The sequence below is a fragment of the Corvus moneduloides genome, chromosome 2 (genome assembly GCF_009650955.1).
Source record: "Corvus moneduloides isolate bCorMon1 chromosome 2, bCorMon1.pri, whole genome shotgun sequence".
Taxonomy (NCBI): Eukaryota; Metazoa; Chordata; class Aves; order Passeriformes; family Corvidae; genus Corvus; species Corvus moneduloides.
The window spans coordinates 31,223,052-31,248,186 of record NC_045477.1 but is presented as its reverse complement, the minus strand read 5'-3'; the positions used below and the strand labels follow the sequence as shown (position 1 = coordinate 31,248,186).

General features: G+C 48.0%; 1 protein-coding gene across 4 annotated transcripts; it reads right to left on the bottom strand.

The window, feature by feature from the left end:
- Window positions 1-1,480: 1,480 nt before the first annotated feature.
- On the bottom strand, window positions 1,481-20,371 carry TSKU (tsukushi, small leucine rich proteoglycan). Of its 4 annotated transcripts, none has more exons than XM_032098958.1 (3): window positions 20,123-20,371; window positions 17,527-17,609; window positions 1,481-4,851 (listed from the first exon to the last, which is right to left on the bottom strand). In XM_032098958.1, the coding sequence occupies exon 3, from the start codon at window positions 4,842-4,844 to the stop codon at window positions 3,786-3,788; it is 1,059 nt and encodes a 352-aa protein (XP_031954849.1). In that variant the 5' UTR covers window positions 4,845-4,851; window positions 17,527-17,609; window positions 20,123-20,371; the 3' UTR covers window positions 1,481-3,785. The 4 variants fall into 4 exon arrangements, with proteins under 4 accessions (XP_031954849.1, XP_031954850.1, XP_031954851.1 ...); XM_032098959.1 differs by lacking the exon at window positions 20,123-20,371 and adding an exon at window positions 19,361-19,692; XM_032098960.1 differs by lacking the exon at window positions 20,123-20,371 and adding an exon at window positions 18,179-19,070.
- Between the last annotated feature and the right edge of the window lie 4,764 nt (window positions 20,372-25,135).

Below are 25,135 nucleotides of genomic sequence, written 5' to 3'. Positions count from 1 at the left end.
TTCAGAGGACTTTGGAAAGGCTGTTTAAATAAGAAATAATAATCGAAGCAATATTTTAATTAACAATAATTGAAATAAGTCATTAATTAAATAATGAATAAAAGTCAGTAGCAAAATAAGATGTTAAGGCAAAGGGGCAAAGGAGTACTGGCAGGGACAAGGTCTAACACAGTGCTGGAGCATCACATATGTGGGGCATTCACAAGGAAGTGGGAGCATACAGCTTCAGACCCATGGGTCCCAGGACAGTGTCCTTCCCCAGGAGAGGAGGACGTTCTCCACCGCTTTGACTGAGCCCACACCCCAGGGCAGAAGTGATTCCATCCCAAAGGAGTGTGGTGGTGTAGCTTCATGGTCACAGCCATGTGGTGGATACCAGAGGAGCAGTCATCTATAACGGCTGGTGGTGGCTTTTCCCTTACAGTCCATAATAGTCGTGTGAGCAAGATTTGGCCTTCTCTGGTGATCTCACACCCCAGACTATTGTCTGACTACCTTGTGCGCCATCCTGAAGGACAGGGCAGTTCGGGGAAACAGATAAAGAACCAACAGTCCCTTCTGGGCAGCCTGCAAGTCTGCCTGCCTGGATGGAAGATGCAGTTGTTCCTTCAGGCTTGGGAGGAACAGGAACACTGCAGCTTCCCAGAGGCAGTTTCCTCAGCGGTTCTCTAATTGCACCACCTTTACACACAGCACCAAGAAGCATTTAGAATCAAATATGTTATTTAAGAGCAGGAAGACCCCTCCGGAGAGGTTTCTGTTTATTCTTTAGGTGCAATGGCTCTGCATGGTCTCAGCCCTCTGTGCAGCAGCCCCAGCTCTGCAAAGGAGTGTGCTGAGACTGGATTATGTGTATCTCACTGCCAGAAGCTCTGTGGTCTGGCACTGTTCAGCTTTCTGCGCTGCGGCATCGCTTCTGCGCCCCTTTGCTCCCTTCCACCTCCACAGAATCATAGAATCCTTAGGGATGGAAAAGACCTTTAAGATCATCAAGTTCCACCACTAATCCAGCACTGCCAAGTCTACCATTAAACTGTATCCCTAAGCACCACATCTACATGTTCTTGAACATTTCCATAGTTTTGTGGTCTCTCTCCACATCATCCCCCCCACCCCGATGCAAATCCAGCCTTCCAACATTAGCAGACCGTCTCCCAGATTGGTCAAATCCATGAAGAGGTCTCCGCGAGCTTTGAGCAGGTCCTGGAGCAGGGAATTTGCACTACATACTCTGTGCTGCTTCACTGCCATGTGTTCCTAATTTCCTTCAAGTCAACCAGTGAAGCTCTCAAGCCTTTCCATCACTGAAGAGCACAGTGAGCCAAGCACCATGGGACAAATCCTGCCCCTAGTTTGGAGATGCAACACCCATGAGGGCGATGGAGATCAGTGGAGCAAGGAGAGAAGCTATGTTGCACTTCAGACTCAGTGACAGCTGCCACCTGCTCAGCACTAAAGCAACAAATCTGGGGGATCTGGGTTTATTCTCCTCCAAATCACTTTATTATGTTGTGAGTAACCACAAAGCCTTACAATGCTGCAGAGGTTCTTTAGGAAAACAAACACAGCGACAGTATTTGCCAGCTTTTGCTAAGACTAGTTTAGCTAGCAGCTAGCATGAGATTACACAAGGAAATCTTGCAGTCTTCAACTGGATTGTAACATTGGGTTTTAAATTTACCACAGTGCTGCAAAGACAGTAACTTTGACAGTAGGTGATAACCCTAATGTTTCATCTATGTACAGACTTAAAAAATTAAACAATTTCTCTTTTAAAAATACATTTTCTGCCAGCAGAAAATAATTCACTTGAAAAGGCAAGAACCAGTAAAACCCCCACATCCTTCCTCAGAAACTGTCCCTGTCTTGCAGTGCAGTTTGTTCCTGTTCCCCTCCAGATCTCTGCCCACAGGCAGCCCCATTGCCTTTTTAAGAAAATCAACATGTTTCCTGTGATTTTGAAGGCTGGTCAAGCATTGCAAAGGCTCAGTAGAGGGGGAAAAGCCCCGAAACTGAAGGAAAGGGTAAAAATCCCACCCTAAGGTCCCCAAACAAATGATTGAAATGGAGATAGATGGAAGTTAAGTGTTGACTCTGACTTTTATGGAGTCAGTGGGTTTGGGCAAGAGGGTTTCCACTTTCAAAGATTTTTGGGGGTATGAGGGAAAAATCTGAGCTTCGCCCAACACTCCCAAGGACAGTTGTGAGATAAGTTTATATCTGCAACACCTTTACATGGATCTCCCTCAATCAAACATTGAAGGTGGCCCTGATGCAGGGCTGGGTTTAGAGACCAAACCGCAGATCAGCTCGAGCAGGACCCCCATCCATAACATCCCATCCCCCCGGACAGAGAGTGCCAGATGTGGACCAGACCTCAGCAGACACCTGCATTGCTCCTATAAGCAAATTGAAGGCTTCACATATGGCATTGAGCCATGCTGTGCTGTCTTCTCCCACTTCCTCCTACACTGGAGAAAAAGAGGGTCCAGAGAGGTTCCCCTTTGCAGGCATTTCAGCAGTGGAGGAAAAAAAAAAACTGAGTAAACCTTTGGGGACCAGGATTTTTATCAGATTTCAGTTTATCAGATTCACTTTGCAACACAGGACCTGTGTGAGTGAAAGAAAAGCCACAACTCTGGAAAAAAACCCAAAGATCTTTTCTCTGATAAGCAAAGTGCTCTGGGGCCACAGGCATCAGTGTTAATTCTTCCCCGGCACATTCTCAAGAGTGTTTTGGCACTGGAAGTTGCCTCACATATGCCCAGATGAGCTGCAGATGTGTTCAGATGGGGAGTGTCAGCCTGGAAACAACTTACTCTCATATCCTCTAGGTCTGGGTCTTGGTTTGATAAGGTCATCAAGAAAGAATCCCTGTCAAAGTTTCCTTCCAAGCTTCCCCAGGAAGGGAGGAGGGATTATTTTCCTTTTTTTTTTCTGAGCTAGGCTACATGATCTCTTCCCTTTGCAACCTCCTTCATCAAGGGCTAGTTCCTGGATGAGACGTGGTTGTTAGCAGACCCCTCTGCTTCCCTTCCTCTGCTGCACATCATCTCTGACCAATGGCTCACTGAGGTTAAAAAGACAGGAGGTTGCCAAAACTGGGCCTAAGTTAATTCGACATGAAAAGGATCAAGGTGGGAAAACAAGGAGAAATTGGTGGGAAAATTTCTCGACTTACTCAGTGTTTGTTGCACACCTATGCAAATAACATGTAAAACCCAGCACATTAGGTGCACCCTGTATTCAGGTTTGTCTGGAAATGTTTCCTCAAGACTGAAAGTGCATGACAGAGAACAGGGTGCTGCTAATGAAGGCAACATCCAGAAGGCACATTTTGGGAAGTAATAATTAAAAGAAGGATGATGCGTGGGTTTGTAAGCAAGCAGCTACAGAGCTGGTACATTTTGGTGTGTGCTCTGCAGAGATGTAGCTTTGCTCCTACAAACATATCTGAGGCATGAAGGGTTTGCTCCAGACTAACTGTTCTGCCCTGGGACCTGCAGAGCAACTTGTCCCCACATTGTCCAGCATTGCTGCTCTTGAGCCAACAGGATGAGTGAGGACCTCAATGCACCGGGTAAAATCTGGAGCCAGCAGATAATGCGGGCTGAGATTTGAGAGTTTATAAAATCCACAAACAATCAACTATTGGCAAATACAAATATATAAATTATTGACAGTTTTACAAAAGGCACACTGCAAGCCATCTCAGTCCGACACCTGTACAAGTCCCGTGGCCCCTCCACCCTCCCTGCTCCACCCCTTCTTCTCCCCAGCTTTCATCACAAAACATAAGGTGCTGCTGCTACGGACCCATGGCTGTCATGGCAACTGAGGACTTCTTTTTTGGTCAGCCCAATTTGTCGGTGGTACTGTCCTTCTTTGATGGTCTTAAGACACTGTATGTCCTTCCCTAAGGTGATGCTTTTGATGGAAGGCAGGTATTTCAGCAAAGTCTTTGGCAAGGATGACACGCCTGTCCCAGAGAGGTTGAGCTCTTGTAGGGAGTTCAGACCAGAGATAACTTCAGCAGTCAGTGACTTCAAGTTGGGATTGTTGGATAAATCCAGAACCTGGAGGGCTTGGAGTTCCTTGAAGCTATGAGGAGATAACTCTCTAAAGCCACGCAGGCCACTGAGGGATAAATGAATCAAGTCTTTCAGCCCTGCGAAGTCTCCTTTCTCAACCTTAACCAGAGGGTTTCCATCAAGGTTTAAATATCGGAGAGGAATGCCTTGAAGGTTTGGTACAGATGTTAGCCTGTTTCCGGAAAGATTTAAGTTCTGGATGTTAGGGATGCTCTTTTCATGGTGCCTTGTAATTGTGCTGAGCATATTATTGGATAGATCCACATTCAGGGATTTGCCTTGACCTTTTGAAGTAAAAATGTCCACAGCTATATCCAAAAGTTTGTTATTGCTCAAATCTATGTCACCTAGAGGAGAACTGGAGAAACAGTCCTCTGGAAGGACTTCCAGAGAGTTGTGACTCAGGTCCAAGGACTCCAGGTACCGAAGCCTGGAGAATGTTGTGGAGGAAATCTTGGCAATTTTGTTGTAGCTCAGGTCGAGACTCACCAGGGTGGTGTATCCAGGGCCAGTAAGCATCGATTCATTTATTGTTTCCAGTTTGTTTGATGATAGATCCAAGTAGGAGGTATCCAGAGGGATTGGGACAGGAACAATGTGTGAGCCTATTCCACTGCAGTCCACCTTGGTCAAGCTGAAGCTGTCAAAGAGACCAAAGGTTTCCACTTCGCAGTGGCAGCCAGGGAAGCAGGTTTTGGTGGTACCAAAACAAGGAAGGAGAAGCAGCAAATTGAACCAGGCCAGGAAATGCATTGTTCTCCTGGAAAACAAGGCAATAGAAAACCAGATTTAATTGCTGTAGAAATTACTTTATGAAAGATATTTTACTGTTTGACTCATGTAGTCTTGTCCTTTCTCTTTACAGAAGGAGAGATTAAGCATACCCTTAAATAGCATGGATATCCCAAAGACTTTGTCTCTCATGTTATGAACCCAGTGGGAACTTAATGGAGAAAATAAATTGGGTCAGCAGTCTTTACAGATGTAATCAAGTGGAGACAAAACTGGAAATGAGCTGTAAGAACAGTAGGCTACCTTAAAGCATGATCTATCAAGCATGTATGATTTTGAGCGGACCAGGGAAGAAGCTAAATGACAGCTCAAACGCTGAGTCATTTTACAACCTGGCAAACTTCAGCACACAGAGGTCCTTCATGTCAGGGCATCCCTGTGAGATTTGGGAGCACTGACTTCAGGACCCTGCACTGACAGTTTGGAGAAATCATTTAGGCTGTGGGAGCCTTTGGTGTCTAAAGACCTTACTGGGAGAGGAGAAACCAAAGCTCCATTCAAATTTCCTACAGGCAACAGCATCCTCAAAACAACACCCAGGATGAAGAGCTAAAAAGGCCAGCTCCTTATTGCCCAAATTGACATCATATCTCCCTTGCCTGGACTTCAGATGCAAATTTAGAAGTTTTTAGGTAGTTAAGATCATGGATTTGTATCAGATGATGGTGGCAGCTCCTAGCAGAGCAGAGGAACCAAGGCTTGTTCAGTCTAACCCAGCCTTTGCTGTGGTGGGCCCAGCCCTCTGCACAGTAGAGAGAGATAATTTGCTTCATATACAGTCTTTGGGGAGCCTCCGCTAATTACATTAAGTATTCTCTCTGATTAACAATGCCAGCAAGCAAGGAGTTCTCTCCACTGCTTTGGTCTTGACCCTTCTCCCTCCAAGACATTTCTGTCCCTCCATCATCTCGCACAAGAGAAGCAGAGAGCTGATCTGCACCCCCCAGCTTTGCTGAACCTCTTCAGATCACATCCTTGACATCTCGTCCACATAACAGTGGGCAACAGCAGCTGCATGGTTTCAAGAGACAGCCAAAAGAAGCTTTATCTCTGTGTCTCTGGAGAGGGTAAATAGGAGCATGTCAGCATCCTGCAGGTCAACAGAGGCAGCAAGGACTGTCCTCACTGGTTCCTATTGCAGTCATGGGTGATGACTCCTCATGCCTTACAAACAAGGTCTCCAGAAGGCTGGAAACAGAAAATCTCACCAAACTTGACAAACAGATCCATCAGCACTGGTCAGATCCATCAGCACTGGTCCTTGGCTACACTGCTGGCCATAAACAGACATTCACGTGCCAGCTGCTCATTTAACAAGAAAAGAGTAAAAGAAATCCCCTTTAAATGAATGCTCCCATCCCCACCTCAGCCTCCCTGGTCTCTGCTCTTACCTTTCCCACCACTGTTCAAAAGCACTTCATTAACTTCCTTGCGGTATCATCTTTCCCACGCACCCTTTGATCTGGCTGAGACTCCTTCCTCACAGCCCTTGCACCTTCCCAAGACCATTTCCCAGAAATTTGCACTTCATCTCCCCTCACCCACCCCTTGTCATCAGTTTCTGTCCCTTCTCAGCATGGTCTTCTTGGCCCTGCTCTCATTCCCAGGACACTGACTGGGGACTACTTCCAATGAGCAAAACAAGCGCAAAGGGGGAAAAATGTTGCAAAAATACTGTCCTGATCACTGATGTGAGTTGTATGGCAGTGTCTTCCAGATCTCCTGCAAATAGACAGCAGAGATTGGGACTCTGGCCAAATTGCCTGCAACTAAACCATTGCTAAAGGCCAACTCATAATCCTCCGGGGTCCATTATTCCATAGAAACAACAGAAAATTGGTAAGATGAGCCCTACTCTCAGCCCATCTCAACTGTTTCCTGAGAAAACACATATATGTGCAGAGGGGACACAGCGGGAAGGGCTCTTCTCCGCAGACACATTCCCAGATATCCCTTTCCTGACGACATCAAGGCTGATCCCCCCTGGTTCTGTGCAGACAGATATAGCTTGCTGCCTTATGCAGTCCCTCCTAAAATAAATACTACTCTTATTATTTTTTTTCATGAAGCTGCTTTTGGATTGCACTGAATTATTTTATTACCGGGGCAGTTAAAACAGTGGGGAGCTCCTTGTAAACTAAAACTGCAAAACCTCAAATGTGAAATGTCTCACGTACAGAGAAGTACCCACAGTGGTGTCAGCCCAGTCTACTGGTATTTCTTCTCCCAAATTCCACCCCGTGGCTATTCCCACTTGATGTCTCAACATGGAAATCCCCTCCCAACTTCTCCCTAAAGTATGCAGCTCAGTTCCTCATAGAACTGTTTCAGCTCTGGTGGGAGCTGGATCATACACCAGGAAGTCCAAAGGCACACCAGCATGAAATTTTACTTTCTGAGCACTGCTAAAACCTTCATGGGCTCCTTCTGGGTCATCTGAACAAAAGTAAGAAAAAAATCCAAAGCCCTAATATAACTGGGAACAGACTTTTAATAGGGCCTGTAGTGATAGGACTAGGGATAATGGTTTTAAACTAAAATAGGGGTGATTTAGACTAGACGTAAGGAAGAAGTTTTTTGTGATGAGGGTGGTAAAACACTGGCACATGTTTCCACAGAGAGGTGGTAGATGCCCCATCCCTGGAAGCATTCAAGTGCAGGTTGGATGGGGGTCTGAGCAACCTGATCTAGTTGAAGATGTTTCTCATTATTGTGAGGAGTTGGACTGGATATCCTCTAAAAGGTCTATTCCACCCCCAGCTATTCTATGATTCTATGAATTGAGAGGAGAATTAAAACCATTGCTGGGCTTTGATATGCAGCTGCTCACTTTTGTGTGAGCTGTGCCCTTTTGACATGGGAATTCCCTTCCTGATCAGTCTCAAAAATGATTGCCAGAAGTGGGCAGATACAGTGACTCCCACTGCAACATCCATCACTCCAGCCAGCAGCAAAGACAAAACATTACACAGCTGAAGTGCAGTACACAAAGCTCAGCTGAAGTATTTGCACAGCATCTATTGCCTCTTCCCTCCTCACAGCACTGCCACAGATTGTCCCTTACTGGCTCTGCAATTGCTTTGCAGATGATATACCATCCATTAGTACCAGTTAAAAACTCCCTTATGGAGCAGCATGGAGCATCATAGGCTAACATGCCACTTGGTTAATAGTTCTGACAAAAGATGGGAGAAATAAAATTACTGGTCACCTTCCAGTCCAAGAAAGAGACTCTTGCATTGCCAGATAATCAGCAAAGAGCTTAGTCAGGCACAGGCATGTTTTATCATTGTGTGGAGCAATCGATAGCTCTCTTTGAAATGGGAAAAGAAACACACAGCAGGCATTTACAGTTCTGTGTACAGTGTGTATTTGAAACTGCACCAAAATGCCTTTGGATTGCTGCCCACGAGCTGCTTTGTTGATAAAGGCAGGAAGCCAAGGTATCCCCTTGTAAAAGGAAGAGGAGTCATCGTCTTGCAGCACTGGGGAGATTCATTTAGGAAAACACTCAAGAAACCACCGGCACCATCACCTAAGATAGTGAGGGAAAAGTCACCGGGAGAAAGCAGCCAACCCTGGGGCTGGTTCAGCCATGTCCTCTTCATTTCTATGGCTCTTGAGGTGTGGAGAGATCCCAGTATAAGATCTGGCTGTCTGGCAGCTCTAGGGGGTTGTTATACCTGCTGATTGCAATAGGAGCTGCTGGGGGTGCAATATCATCCCCCACATTTCAGGTGCCTGTAGTGACTGCAGGGCTCTGGTCTTTATATCCTGCTCATCCTTTCTGCCAGTAGAGCAAATATTCTGAGACAAGCCTAAGGAGACCCCGTGGTGGTTAATGGAGCCAGTGTTGGACCAAGCTCCTAGCAGAGTGCCAGCCTTCTCCCCTGATCCCACATCTCTCCTTGAGCCTGCAGATGCCCATATGCCTTCTCCCTGCTATGCTCATCCACTGCATAGCTGTGTGGCAAGACACACACAGAAGACTCGCACTGAGATTTCCCAGCCAAAAAACCCCCAACATTAAAACCAGACTGCAGAGGAATTCCAGGTCTCAGCTGGTGGTCAGGGAGCGAGATGGGAGAGAGGAAAGCTTTGTTACAGTGTCGTTGCAAATTCACACTTCTCCCTGCACTCCTCTCCCTTAAAGACTTTTCTCATTAGGGAGATCAGCTGACACATGCCCCTATGGATGAAAGCCCATTGCTTGGGGACTGGTCCCCCTCTTCAGGAATGCTGATATTAAGAGGAAGCTACCTAGGCTACCTCCAGTTGCCCTGGCAACCACCAATCTGGAATTCCCCACAGCAAAAAATCAATGACTAATTAAAGAAATAACACAAAGGGAGGTGTTTTAAAGTTTGCTGTTTGATGGGAGTCAGGAAACAGCTGCCCCATTCTTCTCTTTTCATTCCCTCAGCCTCCCTGAACATGCCTCTGAACAAAGCATAGGCTGAAATGCAGCTGGGGTTGGGGCTAAAGGCACAAATTCACCCAAAGAAGCTTGAGGTACATGGGTAGGAAGTGCAAAAAAAACCCCAAACCACCAGGGGTTTCTATGGTGGGGTGAAGAGAAAGAAATTGCTCATGAAGGGGATGAAACCAACCTAAGACCAGACACATCCCTGGAGATGTCCCTCTCTCCCTTGTCCATGAGAGAGTAGGATGCCCAGTCTCCCTGGTTACGGCTTCCCACCCCATTCTTGGCTTCATCTTCCAAACCCTAACCCCACCCAATAACTAGGTGCACTTGGATGAACCAGCTCACTCATCCAACAAAACCCCCTCTAATCTTCCTCTTTCCCCTTTGGTGGGTCAGTTTTCCAACCAACTCAGGTGACCGGCCACAGGGTTACCAGCTCTCACACAGGAGTGGGGAAAACCGAGTCTGCCTTTTTCACAGCAGCCCACAACTAGACCAGTTTGGATTTGACATGAATCTGTAAAGCATGGTGGACAGATGATGGTAATTTCCAAGTTTCTTGCCAATACTAATTCTGGATTAGCAGAAAATAGAGCAAATTTCAAATAAAAAAGGCAAAAAGGAAGGGCTGAAGTCCACCTATCCCAAATAAGAGTTGTTGTTCTAGCAAAGGACAGAAGAGTTGGATTAGCAACAGTATTTCAGGAGGAAAATTTTGGGATTGTCTTCTGTCTCTTGTATCAGCCAAGTGAAGAAATAAACAAAGTCTTTACAGCAAAGCTCACAAGGCCCACTTGGCTGCCAGCACTAATTGGGGTCAGGGGAAAAGGAACGTTATTGGAAAGTGAAACAAGTGCATAGGTTATGATAAAGGCCATAAATCCTCCAGACTGAAGGGGGAAAAAAACAAAAAAGAGAGAGAGAATTGACTCTCTCTCTCTTTAAATATCTTGGAGGCTAAGTGGCAGCTGGGACAGCAGCTCCAGAGCACCAGAATGCTCCAGAGTTGCTTCTCGACAACAAAATTGCATAAGAGACCTTTCCACACCTTCTCCACCCATTAATTATTCTGTAAAATTAGAATAATTACTGACTAAAGTGCAGCACTAGCAGCAGCTACACTTTTCCAGTGTGGACTCTCCCGGGCTGAGCCCAAATGACGCCACAGATGCAATCGCGGTCGGGTCTCCAGATCCCATATGCCAATTTGAGCAGGCAGCAAAACTAGCTCAAACCAGCCTACAGCCAGAGACCATTAAATCCTTACTGCAGACACACACCCCTCCCATAATAAAGAGGCTGCTGCTGACAAGGTTACTCTTTTTTTGTTGTTGGTTTTTCTCATGTGAATCTATTGAAAGTAAAGGTCATTCAGGCTTTTGCTTCGCCTGCTTCAGACTGCCTCTTCCTGCAGAAGGGCTCCCCACACAAATGCCACAAAGAGCTCCCAATAAATATTATTAAACCCCACAGAAAAAAATTTGATGTAAATTGGAACAATGTTTTCTGACCTGCTTGTTGCTTTTTGTTGTTTGCTGGTTTAGGAGACACTTTGCAAACAGTCCTGGTTTTATACTCAGAGTTTGAGACTTCTTGGGTTTGGGGAGAGGAGAGCTAATGGGAATCCAAGAAGCATCTGGTTTTTATGTGTGATCCTGCATTTGTTAGATGGGTTTGAGAGAGTTCAGTGGAGTTACTCCAGGTGTCAGTGACAGCAGGATGAGAATCAGTCCCTTGGCTCTTCCAAATTGCACTTGATTTTGTGGAGGCCTCCATCAGGAGACATTGCACAGGTCACTTTTAGGGGATAAGTTATCACCCTTCACTTCACACTGGTGGTTTTATCACTGGGAACTGCAAAGCTGCTTAGAACAGCAGAGCTAACCCAAATTTTCCAATAGGATATGAAGACAGGGATTTGCAACCCTATTTCCCTCACCAGTGCATGCAAGCATTAGGATGAGGGGAAGCTCAGCCACTGGGGTGGTGACTTTAGCCCTTATGGCTCAATGTAAAGAGACACCAAGTGCTTGAGTAGGAGCGAAAAGGCATCCTGCAGGTGCCTGAATGTTTTGCTCCATGTTCCTGCTCCCTGAGAAAAATCAGAATGAAATGCAAGGAATGCCAAAGAAAAAAAGAAAAGGTTTTGCTATGAATTCCTTTATGCTTTAATTATTTTGCCTGGCAAGATCATGGAGCAGATCCTCATGGAAACTTTGCTAAGGCACATGGAAAATAATGAGGTGATTGGTGACAGCCAACATGACTTCACTAAGGGCACATCCTGCTGGACAAATCCCATGGCTTTCTATGACACAGTTACAATGTTGGTGGATGAGGGAAGAACAACTGACATTATCTACCTGGACTTGTGCAAAGCATTTGACACTGATCCACACAACATAGTAGTCTCTATGGAGAAACATAGATTTGATGGGTGGATGACTCAGTGGATAAGGAATTGGCTGGGCAGTCACACTCAAAGAGTTAAAGTCAACAGCTCAATGTTCAAGTGGAAACCAGTGAGCAGTGGAGAAACTGGATAAACAGAGACAAGATGCTACTTCCTGATCTGGACAAGAACCCCATTGCTCTGCATCAAGTGTGTCTTTGCAAGACTTAAATCTCATCAAACCCCATGGAATAATGGTCGTAGACAGCCAGAAGGGGCAAAGAACGAAAAAACAAGACACCATCCCACTTTTTTCCCAGACCTTGGTTATCTCCATGGGCTTTTCTCCTCTGTGGACATAAATTGCTGAGCCAAAACTTCAATGACTTTCCACAAAACTCTCCTTTAGGGAGATTTTTGTAGATGTTACAGGGGATGGGATAGATAAGATTAGCAAGGGCAAAGATAAATTAAGCATCAAAAGCATTTCACAACCCCAAAGGCAAAGCCAAGCAGCCCCTCAACCCACCACGCGGGCCACAGAGAAGACATGTGGGATTGATCTAGAGGGAACCCAGCACCTCCAAACCCTACAGCTCCACACTATGGGTCTGTTTTCAAACATGGAATCATTTAGGTTGGGAAAGACCGCTAAGATCATTGAATCCAGCTGTTAGCCCAGCACTGCCAAACCCACCACTAAACCATGTCCCCAAGTGCCACAGCTGTGCATCTTTTAAATATCTCCAGGGATGGTGACTCAATCACTTCCCTGGGCAGCCTGTTCCAATGCTTGACAACCCTTTCGGTGAAGAAATTTTCCCTAATTTGCAATATAAATATCCCCTAGTGCAGCTTGAGGCTGTTTCTTCTTGTCCTATTGCTTGTTTCTTGGGAGAAGGGACTGAAATGCTTGCTCGGCTGAAAGTCTCTGCTCTATTTTTTTAATGTAAAATGTGAAAAAAAAAAAATCCTTTATTTAATAAAGAAATGGATAGACTTATTAAAATAAATTTTGTTACAACTGTTAATGTCACAATTCCCATCTGCTTGCAAGAGGCCACAGATAATTTATCATCCTAGTGCTTAAACAGCTAGTAGTTTATTTCACTTGTGCAATCTTCCCCCTCTGGCATCCCTCATTCCCCCTGGAGAAGGAAATCAAGGTGCAGGGTGGTGTATTTTGGGATCTGAGAAAAGGAAAACATGTGCAGGCAGGTCTGCCAGCCCATACAGTAACTTGCAGCTCATTTACATCCATGGCTGAAATACAATTTCTGCCACATCAAGAGCTTCATGCCTTGAAAAGATGCATTTTCTGAGGGAAGAGCAGCCCAACTCCAGGGAATTTTGCCTCAAGTGGGAAAACGTTGGTGCCACGTCCAGCACAGGAAAATTAGGAATTAAATCACCGTGGCATCGGGATTTGCAGAAAATTCCCTCTTCTCTGCTCAGCCCAGAAATCTGTCAGCTTAATAGCAGTTTATTTCCAGGTGGAGGAATTAGTCTCCTGTGGCTTTTGAAAGCAATTTTGCTCTCCAGCCTCAAGTCAAGCTGTGCTTGTGCCCAGAGGGGGCATTCCGGAAAGGAAATTGTTTGCCAGGCCTCCTGAGTGGCTGGGGGCAGGGAAGGCAGGTGTTGGAGTGGTGTAGCACCAGGAGGGATTCACAGTATTTTCTGGGAGCAGGCAGGATCTGAGCATCCCAGCCCCACCATTGCCTCCTGGCTATTCCAGCTGCAGGACTGCTCAAACTGGGAGCTTTGGCAGCCACACCTGGTTCCCAGCAGCCCTGGATGCACGGAATCAGTCAAACAGGTGCCTGCAAGGGTTATAAGAGCTCAGGACTTTCTCGTGCTTTAGAATCACTTCTGGCATGACCACCCTGAATTCTTTTACCCCTAACAACTCCTATTTCTCGTCCTCTGAGCTCTGCTTGTTAACTGTGAGCATTTCCAGGAGCAGGAGACCTCAGTATCCTGGCACTCGCTGAATATAACAGAGACCTCATCTCGGCCAGGAACACAAATATTTTCTTAACCATCTCAAACTCAGCCCGGACAGAATTTTTATCATAGCGACATGTCCCAGAATGGGAGGTCTCTGTTATTTTGGCACAAACTCGGGAACAGACCAGCCCTTCACACGGTGCTTCATAGCCAAAGGAGAGGTTTACACAGAGTTTTATGCCAGTCCTAATGCATTTTGCTATAGAAAGACCGGGTGACGCTACCTGCCCCATCACCTCCAGTGCCCAAGAACACACTGTGAGGCACGAAGGGAGCCTGCAAGTACCCAGGCTTTACCTAAATCACAGCATTAACCTTGGGAGGATTAAATCTCCTTCTTTCTCAACTAGTCAATTACTGAAAGCAAAAATGATCCCAGCAACCCTCTCCTAGAGCCTCAGCCCTTGGAGACGCTCACCTGACAGCCAACCCTAGACGGTTCCTGTGCTGGCTCCTGCCATGTTGATACTTTCTTGCTGCACTCCAGCTCCTGGAGACATGATATAATTCCAGAGGAATGCACTCAAGGATGAGCACCATATGCTAGAGAGGAACGTTAAGAGGTGCAGCATGGGGAGAGGAAACCTCCTACCCACGACAGATACTTCTTGGTTTTAGCTGTTAAAAAAGCTAATGAGCCATGTCACTGTGCCCAGCTGGGATATGCCACATGCCTTGCATGTCCCTGGGATGGCATGTACCATGTTCCATGCCAGGGAAGTGCAGGTTGCAAGGACCCACCAACAGCTCTCTGGTCAATGGGGGAAAGGTGTGATGCCTATGGATGTACCGCACATCCCTGACCTGGATTGCTTCCAATCTCCCCAGAGGGCTGGCCTGATCTGCAGAGAGACCATGCTGCTTGAATAGACATTGATGGGTTCCCCTGGAGAAGATGAGCTAGGCAGGGAGAAGGAAGCAAAAGAGAGGATGGAGGAGATGATACATCCCAGGGTGATGCCTCTGCTCTTCCTGGTGAGACACATCCCACCAAGGGCAAACAACTCATCACAGCCCCATCATCCTGTATCTCTAATGGCTTTCCACCTCTTTCTCCTTGAATCATAGAATCATTAAGCTTGGAAAATACCTCTAAGATAATTAAATCCATTACAACAGAGGGGGCTGCAGATCAGGTCCAAGTGCTGCCTCCAGTGGCATGCCTTGGTCATGGTTCAGCTAGCACTGGAAATATCATGAGAAAGCAGAGGGAAAAGAAATTCAACCTGGCTGGGAAACACCTCCAGCCCTGGCAGAAGGATTTTAAGAGGACCCCATGCAGCTTTATCTCTCTGAAAGGCAGCAGCTGCCAATCTCCCTTCTCCTATCAGCCCTGCGGGGCTGCTGACTTCAGTAAGGAAGGGCGAAGAGAGGAGACTGGGAGTTAAGCTGGGTGCCCCTTGGCACTGCTCCAGCTGGCCCAGGGATTCTTTGTGGGCTTTTTATTTATTTTTGTGGTTGGGTTTTTTTTTCCATGCACAATAATCTCTAGGCCCCTTTGCCGTCTGTGGCTCTCAGTGTGCAGCTGCAGACCCTCCGCTGAGGAGATAATAAATACAATCCTGGCCATTATTGTTGCAAACACACAGCTGGAGGCTCCCATCTCATTCCCCTCATGGCCTTTCTTCACCCCCCCCCCCCCTTCCAATAAATTCTTGCATCGTGATGCTGCGAACAATGAATGCCAGTGAAACTGCTCGGTAGAGCATCAGCTGGGGCTCCAGGAGCTGCCCCCAACCCCAGTGAAGCACATGAGACATTTACTACAACCTTGGGTCTCCTACAAGGTTTGGGAAGGGGCGATTTGTGGAGGGGGAAGGGGTGTAGGTAGAGCTGATAAAGGGTTTGCCATTAGTGTGTCATCCCCACCATGATTCCCACTGGAGATGATGCTTCATTGCCCCCACAATGTGTGATATCTCCTCAATTCTTTTCCTCCCTCCTTGGCCCAGAATCCTCCAGTCCCTCTTGGCTGGTGCAGGATTTTGGAGAAAGATCATCTGAAGTGGGTTGGGAGAGCATTTCCCCAGCAGGACCAATTTCTCACCACTGATGTACTATGAGTCCCCATTTGTGTGCCTCAGTTTCTCTCCTGACACTTTAAGGATGACTAGCACTAGGTCCGAGAGGTGTTCACTCCTGTGTGGGCGTAGGGCTGCCATCCCCAGGTTTAAGTCCCACCAGTTTAACTGGGAAGGGAGGACAAGCCAAGGTGGCCTGGTCTCACCCCACACAGAAGTCCCCACTTCTGCCACTGCCATAACTGGTCCAGCCAAATGTCACCACTGTCCTTGGGCACCATGTCCAGCTCCTGCCTTCCTGGACGCTCTAGGGACAGCAACCCTGCTTTGCCCTCTGCTAAATGGGCAGCCAGGCCAGGGGAGAGGGGCAGGATGGATGAAACTGGCCAGGTTCAGTTATCCTATAATTCTTTGAGTTGGAGATTTCTTGCAAGAGGTTGCAATGCTTTGGTCCCGGATAGACAGAGGGGCTGTACTTTGTATGTAAACTGAACTTTTGCCATGGGATTAAAGTGCTTTGGAGGAAGGATCTACTCCATCCTGCTATGTGAAGTTTGGCCTCACCATGCTGACTGCTATAGAAATCTCATTCTCAAGGATGGGAGGAAAACAGGCAATTTTGGGGTCAGGGACATGTCCTGCCCCACTTGGAGACAAGTGACACAAGTCCCATGCACATGTGTCACATCAGACCTGATGGGGTGGAGGAATCATGTCTGGTTTGACCCATCTGTCACAATAGGAGTTTGAGTCTCAATTTTTCCTGAGGAAGATTATCTTATTTGAAGTAAAAAAAAAAAACTTCCTTGAAAAAATAGTCCCCATCCCTGAAAGTGTTCAAGACCAGGTTGGACAGGGCTTTGAATAAACTGGTCTGGTGGAAAGTGTCCCTGCCCATGGCCGGGGTGTTGAAACTGGATGATCTTTAAGGTCCAACCCAACCCATTCTGTGATTTCTCTCCCCACCCCTGGGTTTGATCTGCTGGCAAGAATCAGGGGAAAGGAGAGGAGTCACCATCACAGAGACACAGACTGCAAAAAAGAACCAGGAAGGGAGAAAGGGGAAGGAAAAGAAACCCCACAGACACTGGCACTCAGATATTACGCACAGCACATGGCCCTCTGTCAGCTATGGTAAAGATAAAACGCTTTTTTCCAGTTTGCTGCTGCTCTGACAGATTTCCAGCCTGGTTAATGCAACTCAGGAATGTCCCATGCTAAGGCAGCCAGGATGGTTTAATCTCTTGCAGTGTCTGCAAGCAGACAGGGAGGCTGGGGTGATTCCCAGAGCACATATTTCCTTCTCCCCTGCTGCACACCATGAATAAGATGGAAACTCCCAGGAAAAAAACAAAAAAAACCCAAAAAACCCAAAAAACATATAAAAATTGCAATAAAAATTAAAATCTCAAGATTTCTTTGTAATGAATGGCTGAGCCATTCATACATTTGCCTCAATAGGTCCAGGTGCCAAGTTTTAGGACAAGAAGCAGCTTGCTCAAGCCAGCCTTTATCTCTTCCCAGCCCTCAACATCTCAGTGTTCGGAAGTTTCTTTTGATAGCCAAGGCAGCCAGCGCTGCGGCTACGGTGCAGAGCCCGGGGGTGCCAGGGGTCAGGGGGGCTGCCGGACAAGGATGCCTTGCCTCATCCCACCCTCCAGCCTCTGCTTCTCCCCACCAACCAGCTAACAAGAGAGGAGAAGGAGGAGGAGGAGAGATTGAAACAGGATAAAAAAAAAAAAAAAAGCAGTTAGGGATGGAGGGAAAACTCTAAACCTCCGGAAGACGGTGGCTCACCTTTTATTCCCAGCTCTGTCTTGCACAGGGGTGGCACGTACTGCTGCTCACTGTGTGGCTGGGGGAGCACAGGATGCTTTTGCCTATATTAAAAAAAAAAAAAAAAAATCCACAAAACCCCTAAAAACTTCTGCATGTTTCTTCTCTTTTCTCCCAATTTCCTCTCACCCATTCAATGCTGGTTTATTCCTTGCACTTAGTTGTAAAGAACAGGGGTGCAGAAGACCCTCACCCCAGCCCCGCAACCTTTCCTGCCAGTCCAGCTTGTCATCAGAAATTAATGTCCCCTGGGATGTCTGCCACATCCTCGTTCCCTCCAGGCATTTTGTTATTGCTCCCCACTGCCTCTGACAGCAGCTGCTCGAATTCATTCACAAACCAGCAACGTCTGCCCTGCTCCAGGATGCCGCAAGGGAAAATCCGCCTGAGCGCTGCCACCCAGCCTCCTGCCTACCCCGGTGTCAAGCATCGCTCACCCCGCGCACCCACCGCCTCTGGAGGAGGGAAGTGGCAGCTCCTCGTCGGGCCATTTATAACCCGCAGGAGAGCAGGCACCTCCCACGTCCTCTCCAGGACAGACACTGGGACTGGCTCCCTGGGGTCACGATGGGACAAGAGCCAGCCCCGCACCAGGGCGATGGCACACACTGACCCGCTTTGCCCGTGAGCGCCTGGCTGCCGACAGCGAGCCCCCAGCCAAGTTTAGCCTGCAAATCCTCCCAGGGACGTGCCAGCTTCCTCCGGTCCTTTCAGCATCTAACACATCCAGCGTGCTTCTTATTCCCGGAGAGATCGGCGAGGTGGTCCAACCCTGCCTTTCTCCGGCGCCTCTTCTCCCGGTGTTCGCCCGGCTCCTCGCCGCTGCAATAGCCCGATGCTGCCAGCCGAGCTTTGGAGCGGCAATCAATGCGATATTTCCGCGCAACGCCAGCGATCGGCACCGGCTGCCCTCCGCAGAGCAGTGGCACAGTGTCCACCCAGACAAGTTTCCTACTGTAACTTCAGTGAATGCTGTTATTCAGGAGAACGGCAGCTGATTTATCACGGCAGGCACACGGGGAGAGCTTTCCATTCGGGAGACCGGGGGCTGCTCGTCCCACTGCCGCGACGAGCACGGTGAGCTCAGCAGGGTTCGCTGTGCTTTCCTTACAGCCGTGCTCCAAGGTCTTCGCTGCCACGGAATCGCGTTCACAAACCGTGCTGGGGAGCGTCGCTTAACGGAGGCGATGCCACTTCCCCACGACACAAACCACCAGCTCCATCCGCACCACCAGCTCCATCCCCACCGCTCTCCTCCCAGCCTTCCCAAATCCCGAGCGAGAGGAGTAAAGTTGACAGACCCTTTTGTTTCCAGAGAGCTTGGCACGTGTTGTGGTTTACTGAGCTAATAAATCTGCCGTGGGCTGCGCCTTTTAACGACTGCAGCATTAATAACAAGTTTCCTGGGAGCTGCTTAAAAGTTTACAGGGTGTGTGCACTATCAGGGGAACCCCGGGCTTTCTGACCTCCTGCTTCAGAAGTCACACCCAGCAGCTTCTTTCATTCTTTCTTTCCTTCTTTCTTTCTTTCTTTTTTTTTTTTTCCCCCCAGTGAGAGAATGAATAAATCTTGCTCTGCTTCCTCTCTCCCCTTCCCAAGCACACCTTCCCCTTCAGTTTAATCCACTTAGAGATGGGAAATTCCCAGGCAGGGAGCTTTTGCCATGCCTTTATCAATGGAACCCGGAGGAAAGGACCCCCCCCCCCCCCCTTGCATCTTCCAGTTTCTTCACCCCACCCAGCCGTCCCCTCTAAGCTTTCCTTCCCTCCCCTCCCCTTCTCCTTTCTCCCCTTACCTTGAGTAAGCTGCAAAATGCTGCGAGCCTCCCAGCCCCAGAAACCCACCAAAAAGCTTCTCTTCGCTCCCGAGAGTGGGGGGGAGGGCCCGGAGAGGAGGAGGAGGAGGGAGAGGAGGGGAGACAGGGAGCCCTGTGTGAAATCAAAGCCCCGAAGCCGGGCACGGGAGGCGGTGCGGAGCCTCCAGCTGCTGCTCGGATTACTCTGCAGCCGTGGCAATCTCGAGCACTCTACAAACCACCATTCCACTGGGGGAAGGAGAAGGGATTCCAGCTGGAGACGCTTCATCCCGGGAGGGTAGCCGGGCTGGGGGCTCTTACGCACCCGCCTAATCTTAAAGTTACCCCTCTGGAAAAAACAGAGGTGGGGAAAAAGTAGTTTACCTCCACCCGAGACCTCTGTCCTTCCCCCTACCCTGCGCCCCCGGCCCCCGGCCGCTGAGCCCCCACGCGAGGAAAAACTCATCACACCAAAAAAAGTTTCCGCACTCTGAGACTGGGGAGGGCTCCCCAGCAGGCACTCCCGGGGCTGGCCCTGCACATCCCCTGGGAGGCGGCAGGGAGGGCTCAGCCCATTGCGGTACAGCTTCCCCCCTCCCCAAAAATGAGCCCCACGCTTCTGCACACTCGGGGAAGTTTTGAGGGGGGTGCAGAAAGGGCATGCAGGGGCCAGAGAGGGGATGGAGGGCGCAAGGAAGGGGTGGGTGTCAGGGAGGGGATGCGGGGGGCAGGGAGGGCGTGGGGGCAGAGGGAGGGACTCACCGGGGCCGGGGTCGGTTCCCAGCGCCGGGCCGGTTCCCACGGCGGGGTGGCCGCGCAGCGCCGGTTCCCACGGCGGGAGCGGGCGCCGCCGGGAGCCGGCAGCGGCGGGGCTTGGGCTGGCTGTCCCCTTCTTCTCTCCTCGTTCCTCCTCGTCCGAGGCGTGCAGCTGGCCGGGCAAGCTGGCTACCGCTTCCCCGCAGGAGGAGGGAGGAGGGAGCTCAACAGATGGCTGCACACAAGGGAACATCTGGGAGGAGGAGGAGGAGGAGGAGAAGGAGGAGGAGGAAGGAGGAAGGAGGCAGGACTTGTGCTAGACTGTGCCACTCCTGAGCTGGCAGACCCCCCTTAACAGGGGAAAGGGCCGGGGGTGGTGTCGAGCCGGCTTTGCGCACACACACAGCCCCCCTTCCTGCTGCTTTGCATCCCCCCTGGATAAAATTCCTTGTCGTTCCTTTGGTCTCTTGGGGATCACCCCGGAGTTACCCTTGCAGCACAACCTCGTTTCCAGCCCTGACCTCTGCAAGGCTGCATTTGCAGGCGTGAGCTCTATTCCTGAACACTGCCGTCATGCAGTTTTCCAGGTGTTTAGAGCCAAGGTCAGCTCCAGCATCCCAGGGCACAGGTAGGACGAGGCAGCACCAAGGTTTGAGCAATGCCAGCAGGCAGGAGACTGGGGCTTACAAACTGTATGGCGCAACCCCTGAAATAGAATAAAGAAAAAAAAAAAGCCAAACAAAACCAGATACTAATCCACAGTTAGGGGAACAGAGAGTCTCAACCCATCACTGGAGGATAGGCAGCGCCTGGAGCTGTGAAAGAGCAGCCTTGTATCAGAATTCCTTGGCTGTTAGATGTAGCAGCCCAGTGGTGGCTTGAGTCATGACGGTGGTACTGGAAAGAGAATCAGAAGTCACAGATACACAGAATATTCTGAGTTGGAGGGGACTCACAAGGATCATCAAGTCCAGCTTTTAGGTGAATTGCCCATGCAGGGATTGAAACCACAACCTTGGCATTTTTAGCACCAAGCTCAAACCAACTGAGCTTATTGTAGGGTTTCAAGTGCCTCATGTCACGGTGCCGTGACACTGAAAAAGGCAAAATGTTCTGCAAGGGTCCACAAATCACAGAGGACATATCCTGTGTCTGGCTGCAGCTTCTCATACTCAGCATATTGCACTCCTTGTGCATTACTGGCCTGTGCAAGGTCCCAAGATGTGTGGTTGGTTGTTTCTTAAAAAGTTTGGGTTAAGAAGGGACAACCAGGCTTCCTGTTGTTTACTTTTAGTAGCACTGAAATACCCAATTTGCTCCAACCGATGATCAGGGTTTGCTTAGACCACAACCTTCAAGCAAGCCTGGTGCTGAGATTTGTATTTAGCATCTCTTTCTGTTGAAAAAGTGATGAAAAAGGGTTTTTTTGTTCTGCTCAGATGCTTTCTCCAAGCACATCACTGCATGAAGATGTGCTGGGTGACCTCCCTGCCCAACAAATACAGCTCTGGTCAGAGGGGCTAAGGCTCTGGGAAGGAAATACTGGGGGCATCAGGAAGATGTCACAGTTATTCCTCTCTACCCTCTGCATTTCCAAGCGTGGCTTATCCGGGATATCACTCTGCCCCTGTCTCAGGAGCTGCTTTTTGGGAATCACCATCACACTGTGAGAGCTCTGCCAAGGAGCAGCCCCAGGGAGCCAGAGAGAGGAAATGTGTGCTCAGAACTCAGCCAAATGCTTTTTGGGGAAAACCATGGGAAAACCCCCTGAACTGGGTTGCGATTTTCCATGTAAATGTCACGGTGGTATCTCCAGACATGAACAGTCTCTTGTAAGGATCCATTCAGCAGGGTCTTTACACTGTTCAGTTTTTATAGCTCTGAGCAGGGAACTTGTTAAGGAAAGTTTTGTTTAATTTTCCATTTTGTTCATTTTTTCCATGCCTCATGTTAGGCCTTTGCCATGTCAGTGTTGGCCTTAGTAAAGCAAAATGCTGGTTCAAAGGTGAAGAAACTGAAAATTAAATCCTTTGGCTAAGATCCAGCTAATATATAATATCTCTATATTACATATATAGATATATTACACATATGCATACACTTATATATATATTAAAAAGTTGCCCAGTTTGATGTAGTTGACCAAAGTCATGACAAGGAGAGAGCTGGCAATTCTGGGTGATCTGGGGATAGGGATTAGCCATGATGTGGTGCTAATACAAAATTAGTTATGCATCCATCTGATTCTTAGCTACTTCAAACAACAACTGTACCGGTGTCTCAGCACCCTCACAATAATTTCTTCCTAAATTCTAGTCTAAACATCCCCCCATGTCAGACAGTTTGAAGCCATTCCCCCTTGTCCTGTTACTACAAGTCCTTGTCAAAAGTCCCTCTCCAACTCTCTTGTAGCCCCTTTAGGCACTGGAAGGTGCTCTAAGGTCTCCTCGGAGTCTTCTCCATGTTAAGCAAGCCCACCTCCCTCAGCCTGTCTCCAGAGCAGAGGTGCTCCAGCCCTCCGAGCATCTTTGTGGCCCTCCAGCACCCTTCAGCAGACCAAAGAGTTAACTATCATGATAACACCATTTTTAGAGGACATTTAAGGTCTTAAAGTCATATTTCCCACCATCACTATTTCTATTTCTTTGCCACAAGACAGTATACTTTTGTAAAGATAAAGCAGGGTTTCCCCAGAATTGGGTACACCCATGGACTGAACCTTCACAGGCAAAACCAGCCATGCTGTGTGTGCACAAATTTCCCTGTCTGTCTCAAACAGTTCACTGCCTGGGATGCCAGGGAAGGGTGAAAGATGGAAATGGAACTTGAGTCTTCTCTCTCCAAATAGCCCTCCTGTACTGCTGGTGCAGAGACCTGGCAGGTCTGGGAACTTTAGGATGTCTTCTCCTAGTTAAGTTCTTCCAGTACCATGCTGAGCCTTCCTTGGATCTTCTGTTCCCAGAAGACACCAGCTCAGTTCTGTGTTTCTCAACATCTGATAACATCATGACTGGTTGGACTTGTTAGAATACAGACAATTCTTATGCCAAAAAAAAAAGATATCTGAGTCACTCTGACTTTCTCCTGAATGAATCCTAATAGACATGTCAGGGAAAAGAAGTGAGAATGAGGATGACATAAACTGGATTAGTAAGAAGAGCTAATGTTGGAGTTTTGCCCCATGATCTCTGAGTCCCTCCCTGAGATCTCATTTCCCTTCCTCCAATTATGCAATCCCAGGAAAGGAGGGTTGTCATGCACCAAACTGTTGGGAAAAGCCACAAAGCCAGATCAGTGCCTTGCATTGCCCAACTCTGATCTTCTCCCCAACATGAGAGTACTCCTGCGAGGGAGGGAGCCTTCCCTTGCAGCTGTGCAAGGGATTGCTCATGCTCTCTCTCCTTTGTGGTTGAGGTGGAAGAGATGGCTTAGGAAGCTGTCCAAGCTGGATTGCATTTGATGTGATTTCTCAGAAGGAAGAACCCACAGCAGCAGCCAGCAGGCTTCCTTGTGGAAGAGTTCAGTTATTGCAAGAAGTTTACACAAAATGTTGTCAATAGCAGCAAGCAACCGTCACCAGTTCCCAGTGGGAAAATATGAATCAGGCAGGTCCACCTGTCTGCTCTGTTGTTTCCCATCCTTGTGGGAGTCCTGTAGTAACTCAGAATTAGAAGTAAAGATATTTTTTTTAACTCCTGTAACAAGCAAGACTTAAACAAACACTTGCAGCTGTGGTTTTTACTTCATTCAGAGGAGTGTGGCAATCTTGGATACACATTACACTCTAGTGTGTACAGCCTTGGTCAAAATTACAGGGTTTTCTGTAGGTCCATCCTCCCCCTTTGTCACTGGACGTGTCCTGTGGATGTGAGCCCCCTCACCAGTAATTGCTTGGTCTGTATTGACCAATGGACTGGTGTGGAAAACTGTCACCTCTTTGCTCACAATGTTGGTTATATCTGGATCGACTGAGAGCCAGTAGGAAAAATACGCATATTTGGGAAAAGAGGCAGAAGCCAGCTCCTCTTGGTGGAGGCAAGGGTCAAGGTTCCTCTTACCCATTCGTCCTGCGTGGCCACATGAATTTTGCTCCCCTTAGTGTCTGGTGACTCAGCTTGACCAAGAGATACAGAAGAGACCCTCTGCCTCACTGTTTATCCTCTGTCCCTGCGGTCCCCTCACCCCAACTGCTCCATAGCCTGGTGGATTTGACACTGTTTTGGCTAGTGGGGTCTATGGATTTCAGCTCCCTTGAGCTGAGGAGACCTTCTTTTATGCATTTTTATTAAAATGCAACATCAGAAAGGCAGGCCAGCCCTCTCCTTGAACACTTCTAGGCATGGGGCAGTCACATCTTCTCTGGGCAGCCTGTGCCAGTTCCTCACCATAGTAAAGAATTTCTATTCTAAACCAACTCTCAGTTTAAAACCATTCCCTCTTGTCCTGTCACTACATGCCCTTGTACTAGATTTGTCTCTCCATGGACAGTGGAGGAGGCTTGGGCACTTACGATAGTTTTATTCCCACACTGGGGCCAAGTATCTTCTTTGCAGGTATTGTGGAGCCTAAATAGCCCACCCAAGGGAAGTGTGGGCTTTTGTCCATCTGCTTGTATTAGCTGCTCCTGGAAGTGGGTGGTTGTTTCCTAGCAAGCTGCTCACTGGAATTTTTGTTTCTTTTTTATAAATGTTGAGACTCTTATTGCAGATATTTACTTCACTTTGACATGAAGTCAATATTTAGCTCTTCAATTAGTAAATATTTTGGTTTGCTTGGTTCAAATCAATGTATCCTGAGATTTTTCTGCTATGATCCATGGTTAAGCTCTGGGGCCAACAAATGGAAAAACCCTTTTATGCTTTCAAGACCTGTTTTTGCAATGGTATTGGTAGATTAAATTCATTCTGTTGCTGAAAGGTCACCTCCTCAGCTATGTCGAATGCTACCTGAAGTCGTGAAAGTTCCTAAGGTCACACAAAGAAGGAAGGAAAGAAAAATATTTGGTTTTCTTCCCAGTTT

Excerpts from the sequence above, each read along its gene's own strand:
- TSKU (XM_032098958.1), bottom strand. The coding sequence starts at position 4,844 with ATGCATTTCCTGGCCTGGTTCAATTTGCTGCTTCTCCTTCCTTGTTTT.